Source organism: Ictidomys tridecemlineatus, chromosome 9, assembly GCF_052094955.1.
Source record: "Ictidomys tridecemlineatus isolate mIctTri1 chromosome 9, mIctTri1.hap1, whole genome shotgun sequence".
NCBI lineage: Eukaryota > Metazoa > Chordata > Mammalia > Rodentia > Sciuridae > Ictidomys > Ictidomys tridecemlineatus.
In genome coordinates, this window is record NC_135485.1 from 124,920,692 (window position 1) to 124,933,370 (window position 12,679).

At 42.5% G+C, this 12,679-nt stretch overlaps 1 protein-coding gene across 8 annotated transcripts in view; it reads right to left on the reverse strand.

The window, feature by feature from the left end:
- The window catches only part of Dclk2 (doublecortin like kinase 2), a 150,228-nt gene extending 143,153 nt beyond the window's left edge, over positions 1–7,075 (reverse strand). For 2 of the 8 annotated variants that reach the window (XR_013426128.1, XM_078022045.1), the window contains exon 1: positions 6,228–7,073. Coding sequence is in view for 7 of the 8 variants with exons in the window: in XM_078022045.1 (XP_077878171.1) it covers positions 6,228–6,648 (421 nt within the window). In the remaining variant the exon portion in view is untranslated. Of the gene's footprint in view, positions 1–6,227 lie in introns of all 8 variants that reach the window. The other 6 variants (XM_005337588.5, XM_005337587.5, XM_005337590.5 and 3 more) reach the window with 6 other exon arrangements.
- Positions 7,076–12,679: the final 5,604 nt, after the last annotated feature.

Consider the following 12,679-nt stretch of genomic DNA (forward strand, 5'->3'; position numbering starts at 1 on the left):
TTGATGTTACAGTGTAATAAAATGAATATAAACTGGTCTCAGCAAACCAGTATTTTCCCATTTCTTCAGTCTATCAGGTATGAGATAAAGAAGTACAGAACCTCACACAATCACTACACACAAAACATCTGGTAAATAGTAGCACTGGGGGGAAGAAAAGGATCTCTAGATTCTTAAGGTTGTGGCGGATTTCACCAGAACAAAAACAAGTAGTGGGGCAGGGGAGGATGGGGTTGAGGAAAAAGGACCATCCAGATTCCGCCAGGCCCCATCAGAGAATAAAGAACACAGATTGATAACTACTGTCCAAGAGAATCTAATTTTCTTCATTCCATATCACAGGACCATAAAATATCCATTTCCATAGCTTAAAACCTCATGAAATATTGATCTTGTCTTATAACTTCCAAAGTATCACTGTATCATACTTTAATCTCATAAATGCTTTCCTCAAATACTTTCCTTTTTACCCCTTTAGAATTACTCTTCAAATGAAAATTTCTTTTCCTGTTACCTCTGGAAAGGGATTATGCAGCTGTATTAAAGCACATCTCATTTTTCTTAAGGAAACGAAGAAGACAATGAGATCTGAAGAAGGTATTATTAAGAGTCGTTCCCTCCACATGGTGAGTTAGCACAGATTTTCCCCAACTATTAACCTCTCCCTCCCTCAGGTACTGGGGATTGAACAAAGGGGAGCTCTTTTTAAGGTTTGTTTTGTTTTGTTGTTTAATTTTGAGAAAATTAAAATTTAATTTAATTAATATTAAAATGGGACAACCCCATTCAAGCTTAAATCACACAAAACCTCCCTTGATCAGCAAGAGATTTAACAGTAAAATTATTCTGAGTCATCTAATCAATTAATTTATGGTGTGTCTAAGATCCCCAACTTCAGACTGCTCTCAGTCTAGTGCAAAAGAGATCCAAAAATATCCCTAATTAGACTACAAAGCACAGATTACAAAAGAAATGCAGTTCAGGCAGAGGAAGGGAGACCTCAGATTCTGGCTACAGTAGCCATTCCTCTGGCTCCTCCTCCCATCTCCCAGCCATGGCCCTCCAGCCCTGTCCCATCACCACCTCATATATAGCATTTTAGCTGAAGCCATCCCGTGTGTTGATGCTCATTCTCTCTTTTCCCCTAAATCGTGAATTCCCAGAGGGCAACTCTAGTCCAGCAGGAGAAGGGATGCTTGACACACAGTGTGCTCTCAATCAGCAACTGTTCTAAGACCTTCTGCACAGAAGTCTGAGGAAAGACTTCACAGGCAATATTTGAAGAGGGTCTTGAATAATCCAGAAGTCTGGCAGGTAAAGAAGACTTTGAAGATTAAAGAAGTGCAAATTAAAACTACACTGAGATTTCACCTCACTCAGAATGGCAATTAACAAGAATACAAGTAACAATAAGTGTTGGCAAGGATGTGGGGGGAAGAGAGACACTCATACATTGCTGGTGGGACGGCAAACTGTTGCAGCCAATATGGAAAGCAGGATGGAGATTCCTCAGAAAACTTGGAATGGAACTACCATTTGACCCAGTTATCCTACTCCTTGACATATACCCAAAGGACTTAAAATCAGCACACTATAGTAATGCAGCCACATCAATGTTTATAGCAGCTCAATTCACAATAGCTAAACTAAGGAACCAACTTAGGTGCCCTTCAACAGATGAATGGATGAAGAAAATGTGGTATATATACACATTGGAATATTAATCAGCCACAAAGAAGAATGAAATTATGGCATTTTCCCATAAATGAATGGAACTGGAGACTATCATGCTAAATAAAATAAGCCCATTCCAAAAAACCAAAGGCTGAATGTTCTCTCTGATATGCAGATGCTGACTCACAATGTGGGGAAGGGGGTCACCAGGCTGGAAGAGGGCAGTGGGGGGAAGGGATGGGGAAAGACAGTAGAACGAATCAGAAACAACTTTTCTATGCTCATACATGAGTGAGTACACAACCAGTGTAACTCCACATCATGTACAACCACAAGAATGGGAAGTTATACTCCATGTATGTATGGTATGTCAAAATACATTCTACTGTCATGTAAAACTGAAAAGAAAAAATAATTTTTTAAAAAAAGAAGACTTTGCAGATGTAAGATTTAATGTTAAATTGTCCTATAGAAACTTTTGACTTCTTATGCAAATATCTCATGGGATTTAGATTTCTCTTCTCACCATAACATGTTTCCAAAGCACAGTTTTTATTATTGTTTTTTAAATCTACTTTTTGGGGGGGAGAGGGGACTAAGTATAATCTGGGTTCTTATGGAGCCTCATTTTACTTCAAACTCTCTCAGATCCTGTATTTGGGGGGGGTCTTTAACACCTTCAAAGATGCCAACCTAATCAAACAGGTGCAGTAAACTAGGTTTGGCAGAGAACCCCAGGTGCTGTACTTTAGAACCTTATTTTTCTTAGATGTTCAAGTTAACTTCATAAAGGAGTTAAACTACCAATAATCAAATTATCAAAATTATCTCACATGCCAAGTATCCAGCTTACCTATCTTTTACAAAGGGGTAAAAGGTAGAAACAACATAAAATGACATTTTACTTTGGAATGTGAGAAGCAGCCAGAAGTATCTGTGACTATGTTTGGCTCTAGGTAAATACTTTTTCAGAGCCACAAACTCCTCTCACACCTTGGTAAAAGGGCATTTTCTGAATGACAGTTTCTGGACAAGGAAAGGTGGCCCAGGCCATCTGTAAATAACCACTCAGGTAGGAAAAGGTACATACCATTAGTCTAGAAGAGACCCAATCCAGAAAGGGGATCTGCCAACCTATAGTTCTACAGGAAAAACACACTGAGGCCAGGTAACTGCGGTGAATTTCTCAAATCCAGTTAGCAGAACCCAGCAAACTTAATGTAATCAGACACTGTTTCTAGTAAGTATCCTTTATCTCTTCAAGACGTAAAATTTTTCCAAACATAACCAAAATGCTCAGAAGGGAAGAGGACTCATGCAGCAGAATTGAGGCTAGGAATTCTGACTCAGCCCTGCATAAGAGGGCCTCAGATGCCCTCAGTTGGCTCTTAAGACTACTCAAGGCTAGGCAGGCTCACAGCTGGAGACAGCTCGGCTCATTTTCCCAACACTGACAGTGAGGGGGTCTCAGTTCTCCTATAAAAGGAGGTCCCCATCCAGTAGTAAAGAATAAACAGGATTACAGGAATGCACAGCATCGATTCAGTGAAATTAATCCAGCACGAGGGTGGGTAAATCAATAAACTGAAGGTGCCTGATGGTTTAGTGTGGTGCTAGAGGAGTGCTGGCTAACACTAGAACAGCTTTTAGCCTCTTGAGACTCTCAAGGTCAAGGGCAGAAGAAAAAAAAAATCTGGGTCATGCAAATTCCTTTTGTCATCTGAGTTCAATGGCACTTTGAGGGCTCCAGCCTTGCTGTCTTGAGTCATTACTTCCTATTCCCTGATGAGGGCATTCAGAAAAAAACACTGTCTCCTAAACTACAAGTTTCATGGGATGGAAGATGCAGAGGAGAGAAGACAGGAACACAAGGGTATAAAATACTGCCTAAGAGTCTTTATTAAAAATGACAAAGTCGGAGAAAAACCCAGTTAACTAAATGAAATTTTAAAAAAATTAACAATGGGCAATACTACAGACCTGTTTCTACTGATACAAATAACTTCACAGATAACTGATTGGTTCTTCTACATAGTCAATCTAAACATTTGAGTACATGATTTTAAATAAAACTTAAAGCTATCTGCATTCTGAAAGGATATTAAGCAATGATGGTTATCTTTTGAAAAATGCATTACTATGAGGTATTTCACTCACCTTGTGGGAAACTCAAGAATTAGACAAAGATCTATTCTATGGGACATTGAATATGGGACTTTGTCTAATAGACATTCATTAGACAAAGAATTCTATGGAGGAAAAAGAAAAAGACTGCCCATAGTTTCTTCTTTTGTAGTAATTTTATTACATTAAAACTGCTTGAAAGAAGTGGGCAAAGCCAAAGAAACATTTGCTCTATAACTATCTGTTATAACGACATCCTTATTTATTGTATTGTGGTATAATCTGGACTCTAGTGTTTTTCCAAATCCCTATTTTCCAAACATTAGCAAATGAATGATTTGAAGTAAATTTGTTGTCATTTTGTGGTTGAAACTATAGTTTAAGAATTAAACCCAGTGGGCCAAGCATCCCCTGTGGAGTGACAACAGCCTGCATATGTAATTGTACTCTCATTTATACAGAAAATAGTCATTTTGATCATCTTTCTATGATATTCATCTTAAAAGGACCTTAATTTTATGTAGTAAATACATTGTTAAATTAGTTCAGAGGATATCAAAATTGTTGACCCTCCCAAGACACACCTGGAACAGTATCTGAAAGGGAAGTGAGTAACCAAGGCTTAGGCAATAGGCATTGGTTGCCTGGATCCTTCCACAGGGCTGCAACTCTTGACCTTGGATCAGTTAGAAATTACTCAGTTTAGAAATATCTAGGCAAATGTTGCTTTTAAGTACTTAACCCAATTAAGAAAAGAGGTATATAGCCCTTTTGACAGCACCTCTTCATTTACTTATACTGCTACAAAAATCTTCACCTCCTTCTGAAAGTCTTTAAAATCAGAACACAGGACTGAACTAGAGAATGTACATACAGACTGAAGAACCAACTTAATTTCAGCAGTATTGTCCTCCAACCAAAGCAAAGAAAACTTCTGATAAAAGTGACTACATAGAGAAACACAACCTTTTTTGGTATTAGGGGTTGAACCCAGGGGCACTTGACACTGAGCCACATCCCTAGCCCCTTTTTATACTTTATATAGACAGGGTTTCCCTAAATTGCTGAGAATGGCTTTGAACTGGTTACCCTCCTGACTCAGCCCCTATAGCCACTGGGATTACAGGCATGCGCCACCATACAAAGCAAGAAACTCAACCTCTTACAGGACTCATATGGCTACATGAGACAAGTTTCCTCTTCAAAAAAGTGCCTTAAGTTTCCTCATCTATAAAATGGATATAATGCCTTCAGAACATAATAAACTAGGATACTGAGATAATATAAGGAAAATACCTGGCTCAATGATGAGTTTTCTCCCTGTACCAAGACAATAGTGCTATGACTGTCCATTTGCATCAAGATAGATGCGTGAGCACTAACTTCACGAAAATATGCAGTCAACACATACTTGGGTTTGGCCTGATCTTTCTGGACGCTGTTTAGAATTGCAAACAGGTTCTTAACTACTAGAAAAGTTTTTCTCCCTGAGAAGAAGAAAAAAAATATTGCAGGAATTCAACAATGATCCAACATACAACTAATTTAAGTCCATTTGAGTGATGCATGGTGGTCATGCCTGGGTTAGTAATTTATAACAGGCCTCAACTGCTGATTCCAATGGCTTCTATCATTCCAACTAGGTACTCTCATTAGGGAAGGAAGAAAGAGACTGACCTTGATTCACCTCATTTCCAATCCCATGTGGAAAACCCTTAACACAGTGATTCTCAATCTTGGCTGCTCATTAAAATCACCTAGGGAGCTTTCAAAATGCTAAACACCCAAGCCACACCCCAAACCAATATAATCAGGATATCTAGGGGTGAAAGCCAGGCACCCCTATTTTTGAAAGACCCCATGGTGATCCAACATGCAGCCAAAGTTGGGACTTCTGTCCAGGATCACCCCTTTTGACCTGAAGTGACTTCTGCAGCAAGCCAATCCAGGAAAGCCAACCCAGAGCACTTCAAGTCACAGCTTCTGAGTAGAGCAGGTATAACAGCATCCCATACATTGGAACACCACAAGTGCCTGCACTTGGGGTCCAGGCCAAGGGCAAAACAGCTAAACAGTAGGCAACTGCCCAAGCTAAAGGAAGAGTCATGTTTCCAAGTAGTTTGCACTCGAACAAAAAGAAGTTAGCCAATCTCAAGAGGTGCCACCAACGCCTAATTTTGCTTCTGGTTTTTTCTTTCTTTCTTTTTTTAAAAGCAAATATCTTAAGAAGGAAAGAGTACTGTGGGCGTCCCCTCCACCCTCATACACACAACCCACAGAGCTGCAGAAGCTTGCAGTTCCCCTGGCCGCCTAGAAAGCGCCCCGCAGGCTCCCTTCTGCACTGGGCGGGCGGGTGCGCTCCGGCCCGCGGCCGCTGCACCTGCCAGCGCGCTCCGCCGCACCTGCAGCGCGGTGCCCGTCCCTCCTACCTTCCAGCAGCTCGTCCAGGCTGGTGACCTTCCGGCTGCCGTCGATAGTGTAGATGGTGCGGACGCCCTGGGGCAGGTTCACGTTGTCTGACAGGGAGCGGGTGAGCTCCATGAGGAGCGCATCGAAGGACCGGAAACGGTCGCTGGAGATGGCAAAGACCAGGCCTTTGAAGTAGCGGTCCCCATTCCGGTAGAAACGCGCCTTCTTGGCCTTCTTCTCCGAGCTGAGGGCCTGCAGGGTCCGCGTGCGGTAAAAGCTGCAGTGGGCACTGTGAGCTGGGCTGGGGATGAGCCCGTTCCCCTTGGGGCCCGAGCTGCTGCTGCCCCCGGAGGAGCTGGGCGCCCCCCTCCGAGACCCCGGCCTCGGCCTTTTGTCCCGCTCCTCAAAGTGCTCCAGCTCAATACTCCTGGTGCTGGCCATCGCGGCTGCTCAGAAAGCTCTCCTCAAAACCACGCTCCAGGCAGCCTAGAGGCGACGCGAGCGGCCGTGGAGGGACGTCCGGCGGCGCGGGGCCTTAAAGCACCGGCGCACCTGGCTCGGGCATCCCGCCCTCTCCTCGCAGGTGGGGCCGCTGAGCCGCGGAGGCGCGGGCCGACCCACGCCCCCAGCTAAAAGTGGCCGCGGCTTGGAGCTGCCCAGCTCATTGTCCAGCGCGGCTCGCTCCGTCCTCCCGCCAGCTGAGGCGCCCCACGCCCCCCCAAGCGCCTCCTCCACCGGCCACGCCTCACAACTCCCGCTCGGGAGCCGGCCGGGAGCGGCAAAGTTGGGCCGCCCGAGGCTCGCCCGGGGCCCGCGGGCGCACACAAAGCTCGGGCGCCCGCCGCGGCTCGCGTCCGCCCACCGCTCCCGGGAGCGCCGAGGGGAAGGAAGGAAGGCGGGGGGAGGGGGAGCGTGGGAGAGCGCCCGGCCCCAGACGCGGACGCCGCGCCGCCGCCCAGTGCGCGCCCAGGCCCCGCCGGTTCCGCAGCGCGCGCCGTCCCGGGCTCCGCGTCCGGGCAGGGCCCGCCCTCCCCCCGCGCCGGCCCTAGCGGGAAATAATGCTGCCCTCCTCCCACGCCGCCCGCGGGCCCAGCCCACCCGCCGGCATCCGCGCCGAGGCCGGCCGGCTGTCGGGGCCCGCAGGGCTTCTGGCCCCTCAGGGAGGCCCAAACCTCCGGAGAGGGCGAGGGCCGGGGAGCGGAGGCCGGACCGCGGGGGCGATGCGGCGCGCGAGGAGCGGCTCCTCCCGAGTCCTAGGCAGCCCCGCCCGCCTGACAGCTACTACCCGGCGCAGCGCTAATGGGCGCAGCCGCGGCGCTCGCTCCTCCGCCTGGAAGCGTAAACGCGCAGGCCAAAAACTACAAAGGAAGGAGAGTCAAGGGCAGGGAGCACATCCCCTACCCGCCTCCCCGTGAGACGCCGAGGCCAAGCCAGGCAGAAATCCGAAACGGCGTGGAGTTTGGGCACAAGATTTATTACTATTACTATTATTATTATTATTATTATTATTATTATTATTATTATTATTTTAAAAATACAGCAGATGTATTGCTTTATTTAAAAATTCTTTGAGAAAACAGCCTTCACACTTCCCATTGCAGATTCGCTAATATGGCAGGTTCAGTAACTGAATCAAGGAGTTATCAGAAGTTCCTGGGTTCTGAGGGATGGATATGATCAACAAATATTTATTGAGAGTATGCCATGTGCTAGGCATTGTTTCCATCACCGAGGATGCCCCAGCCTAGGAAAGAGGAGCCCTGCACCCAACCCCCCACCCACTCAAGTTAGGGGCATTTGATGTCCACCTGAGCTGAATACCAATGTAATACTGGGAAACATCCATCATAATGGAAATCTTTATCTTAGTAGTGTCTGGTCAACAGTAAAAGCCTGTTTCCAAAGGGTGGTTATTTCGGTATTGCCACTGGAGAAAAAAGTTCGGAAATGGTCCCCATCTGACCGATAAAACCTTAGGTTACTCAGCACTCTGGTTCTTCCGGTGGCCCTAGGGAAGAATTCCAAACCGACCGTGAAGGTAGAAAGGCATAAACACTTTTCTTGGAATGAGATGAGTCCTGGAAGAGCATGAGTAAGAGAAGGAGGAAACACATCCAACCGACCACCTTCAGCATCTTCCAAGTCACTTCATTTCCCCCCACCACCACCACCACCACTGTGCGGCCAGTTTTTCACCGCCAGCACAATAGTTCCTCCAAGGCACTCCTGGGGACACACCTGGGCACACCTGACTTGAGAATCAGAATAACAGTGTGCTGGGAAGGCAGAGGTGATCTAAGCCTTTAATGTTCCCCCAAGGGGAGAACCCTGCTGTATAATTAGGTCCACAGCCATGACAGGCCTCAACCCAGGTGAATTTCTGGGGATAAGCTTCTCCACCTGTTTTTTTGTTTCGTTTGGATTTTTTTTTTCATGTATTTGTTTTGTGTTTGGGTATCCCTAATATATAAGCAGAGTTTCCAGATTGTAACATTATGTGTCAAATACATCCCCAGTGCTTTTTCACCAACTTTAACATACCTGTATGTCATGCAAGAATCTCATTAAAATGTAGATTCCAATTTATTAGGTCTAGGATGAAGTTTGAGATTCTGCATTTCTTTTTTTTATTATTTATTTTAATTAGTTACACATGACAGTACAATGACCTTGACATATCATACATTTGAATCAGATGGGATATAATTTCTCATTTTTCTGAGTATACAGGTTGCAGAACCATATTGGTCATGCAGTCACATATATACATACAGTAATAATAATATCTGTTTAAGATTCTGCATTTCTAACAAGCTCCCAGATAATGCCAGTGCTGCCGATCTTGGTACAACACTTTGAGACAAGGAACTCAATGGCAAATTCCTTACGATAAGGCTCCATCTAAATTCAAGTAACTTCAGAACGTAGGAACTTTGTAAATAGCTTAAGATGGGCAGTTCATTTGTTTTGTTATTAGTATTTCTTGGTGGAGGGAAGATCTAGAAATCTATTTCTGTAGTCTCAAGTTTAGCAGTTTGCCCCAACAAATACAAGTGTCTCAGGAGTTTCAGCATGTTAGGAATCCAAAACAGTTTACCTCAGGGCCTCACATGATCATGATCACAGTCAAGACATTGACTAGGGCTGTAGTCATCTGAAGGTCTGACTGCGCCTGAAAGGTCCACTTCCAAGACGGCTTACTCTCTTACAGGAGGTCTGTAGTTCCATGTCATGAGCATCTTTCTTTAGGGCTACTTGCCTCTAGAGCAAACATCCTTGATATATCATTGGAAGGGATAGCATGCCACTTCTATAATAGCCATAATAGGTTATGCAGATCAGCCCTGTTCATTGTGGAAAGAAAGTACCCAAGGGTGTGACAAGTTAGGAATTATTCAGGTCATCTTGTGGTCTGGTACTGCAGGCTTAAATCATTCAATCTTTACACACACATTTTCACACTCAAGGATCCTTGATAAAAGATTTGGCCCTTCTTAAATAGTGACTACAATTATATATAACATGCTGACATTTTAACATTACTCCTTAACATTCTATCCCTAAGATGACTACTTTTCAACTGGGATGGGGAAGGAAGTATTTCCAAAACTGTTACTTAATTTTTAAAAATTGATACTATTGGGGCTGGGGTGTAGCTCAGGGGTTGAGCACTTGCCTTGAATGCATTAGGCACTGGGTTCCATCCACAGCACCACTTTAAAAAAAAAAAATTGATACCACCTACTCTGTATCTGTTGGTTGGAAGAATCTTACCTGTGACCCTCATATACAAATTAAGACACAATCATTTTCCATAAGCTTACTTAATGTATATGATCTATATCAAGATGCAAGTGGCCAAAATTTGAAGGTTTATTCAAGAATAATAATAATAATAATAATAATATTTTGTCATTCTAATTCTAATGCAAACAAACTTTGGGGACACTAGGGAGGCAACTGCTAATGAATGTGGGTTATGACTTAAAAGGTATAAAACCAAAGCAGATTCTTCTCTTTGATGCATTTGCAGAATTTGAAGAAATTTAACTGGCAATTCCTTTGTTGAGCTTCTTTCTCCCCTCCCCCACCCTTTTTTCTAATAGATACACACCATCTGATTTGTTAATCATTCATCCTTCCAGAGATGGTCTAATTCTCTTTGGTGGTTGCAAAATCCTGACTTAAAGGCCTTCACTCTCCAGAAGCCTGCCTTGACCTTAGCCCTCTCTTGGTTGTGAATCTCCTCTTTACCCTTTCCTAACTTCTTTAACCTAATGCTTGCTTGAATAAAATCTTTTGTGTATATTCTAAAATTGCTTCATTTCTCAGATATGGGCAATTCAGTTTAATTTTTAAAATGTGTCTCCTTTCTATACATAATAAGAAATTACTCCTTTTTGCTATTGAAATATAGTAATTTTCAATCATGTATTATCTAGTGGATATAAAATTTTTGTTGGTGATATGCAAGAGGGGTCATCTAAATGTCACTTGGAATAGAAAAACTCAAGCAGGTCAGGCAGAAAAGCAATGTTCTTTGCTCTCTACGCTGAACCACACAGGTTAACAGTACAATTTAGAGTTGCCTTTTAGCCAAGTGGCAACTCCTTCCTCTGCTCAACACCTTATTTAGCATAATTTGTTTAAATGAGACTCCTTTAGATACTAGGTATTGAACCCTGAGGCACTTAACCACTGAGCCACATTCCCAGCCCTTTTTATTTTTTATTTTGGGACAGGGTCTGCCTAGGTTGCTAAGTTGTTGAAACTGGCCTCAAACCATCAATCCTCCTGCCTCTGCCTCTCCAGTTGCTGGAATTACAGGAGTTCACCACTATGTTGGGCAGTGATCTTTACATAAGAAATTTAGCTTGAATTTTCCTGGTTTTGCTTCATCTTACTTTATTTCTCAAAGTCCTTGGCTTATCTTCACTTTGGCCATAAACTTATATTTTTAAAGGCAGTGTTCCAGCGCCTCCATTACTTATTACGTAAAGGATGCCTAGGAGCCTTTTAGACTGCACTGTGCTGGGACTTTCTGCTGTCTCATGTTTTCATTCCAGTTCACTCTGTGCCAAGCATTTCTCCCAGAAGTAAAAGTGATGAAACAACTATTTTCCAGCCTGGTGACTATAGACTTGAGTTTTTGAAATGAAGCATAATTTTTTAAAAAATCATTATCTTTAATGATTATAAATCATTATATTTTCTATTAAGCTTTAATGGGAAAGGTGATAAAGCAGAAAGGTTCAGAAAGGTGTGCTCGATGCCTACCTTATAACCTGCTCCCAGAATGGAAAAGGGGCTCAGCCACATTTTTCTCTGTTGTTTCATGGTGGAAGTTTTGCTGCCCTTTTTCACCCACGGTTCTTATAGCACTTTGCAGATATATCAATGACTTCTTCACAAATATATATGAGGAAATTATTAAAACCACCTCTTTGGGTTCATGAAATTCAAGTTTAGTTCATTGGTTTAATTGCAAGTTAACTTTTTGAATGAAAATACCAGACACATGAAGAAAAATTCAAATATGTATGCTTTCATTATATAGAACTTACAACATACTTTTTTTTTTCTTTTCCCATGAGAAAACCATGGTTCTTCCTTCCCATTGGGACATTTAACTTCCAAAGTGTCTAGGACCACATTTCATGAAAATTTGCTATATTCCTAATTATATTCAGTTATGTCATTTGCTGGCTCATCTGCAATAACTGTTAAAATGAAAATAACACAAACCATTAAAATCATTTAGCAAATATTTTCATAGGAATTTGATATCTTTTTCTATTAAATCTTCCTGAGAAGAAAATCTGGGTAACTAATTTTATCCCTATCTGGGAGGGAACACAGAGCCACGTAATTTCCACAATTATTTTAACAATATCAAAAGTGAGGGCTGTGCTGTAGCTCAGGGGCAGAGCACTTGCCTAGCATGTTCCATTTTTAACACCATATACAAATAAAATAAAGGCACTCTGTCCATCTACAACTACAAAAAAAAATTTTTTTAAGTGAAAGACAATGGAAAAATACTATATGACTATCAGTTTGCTTCCATAGAATCCAATTTTCCAAACCCAGTATAAAATTTGCCCTTTGTGCCTATAAAATTTGCCCTTTGTGCCTAGGCTAGTTCTTATTTATTTATTTTTTTCTTATTTTTATTTGTTATTTAAAATTAAAAAATATAGATTTGTCCAATAATCAACCATGATTTTAGTGTTGTCTTCTCAGTAGCACATTAAATGTTTGTACAAATAATGAATGTGACAAATTATGCTCATGTCATTATAAATGTTAGATTACAATGACAGATGTACTTAAAGGATAATAAAAGTTTCATAATGATTAATAGGAAGTTATGACCTAAAGAAACAGAATCTAGAAAAGGAAATGAGAAAAGATGAAACAGCAGAGATAGAACTTGGCCCCAGGGTATGCTACCTCTAGAAAATGTTCATTG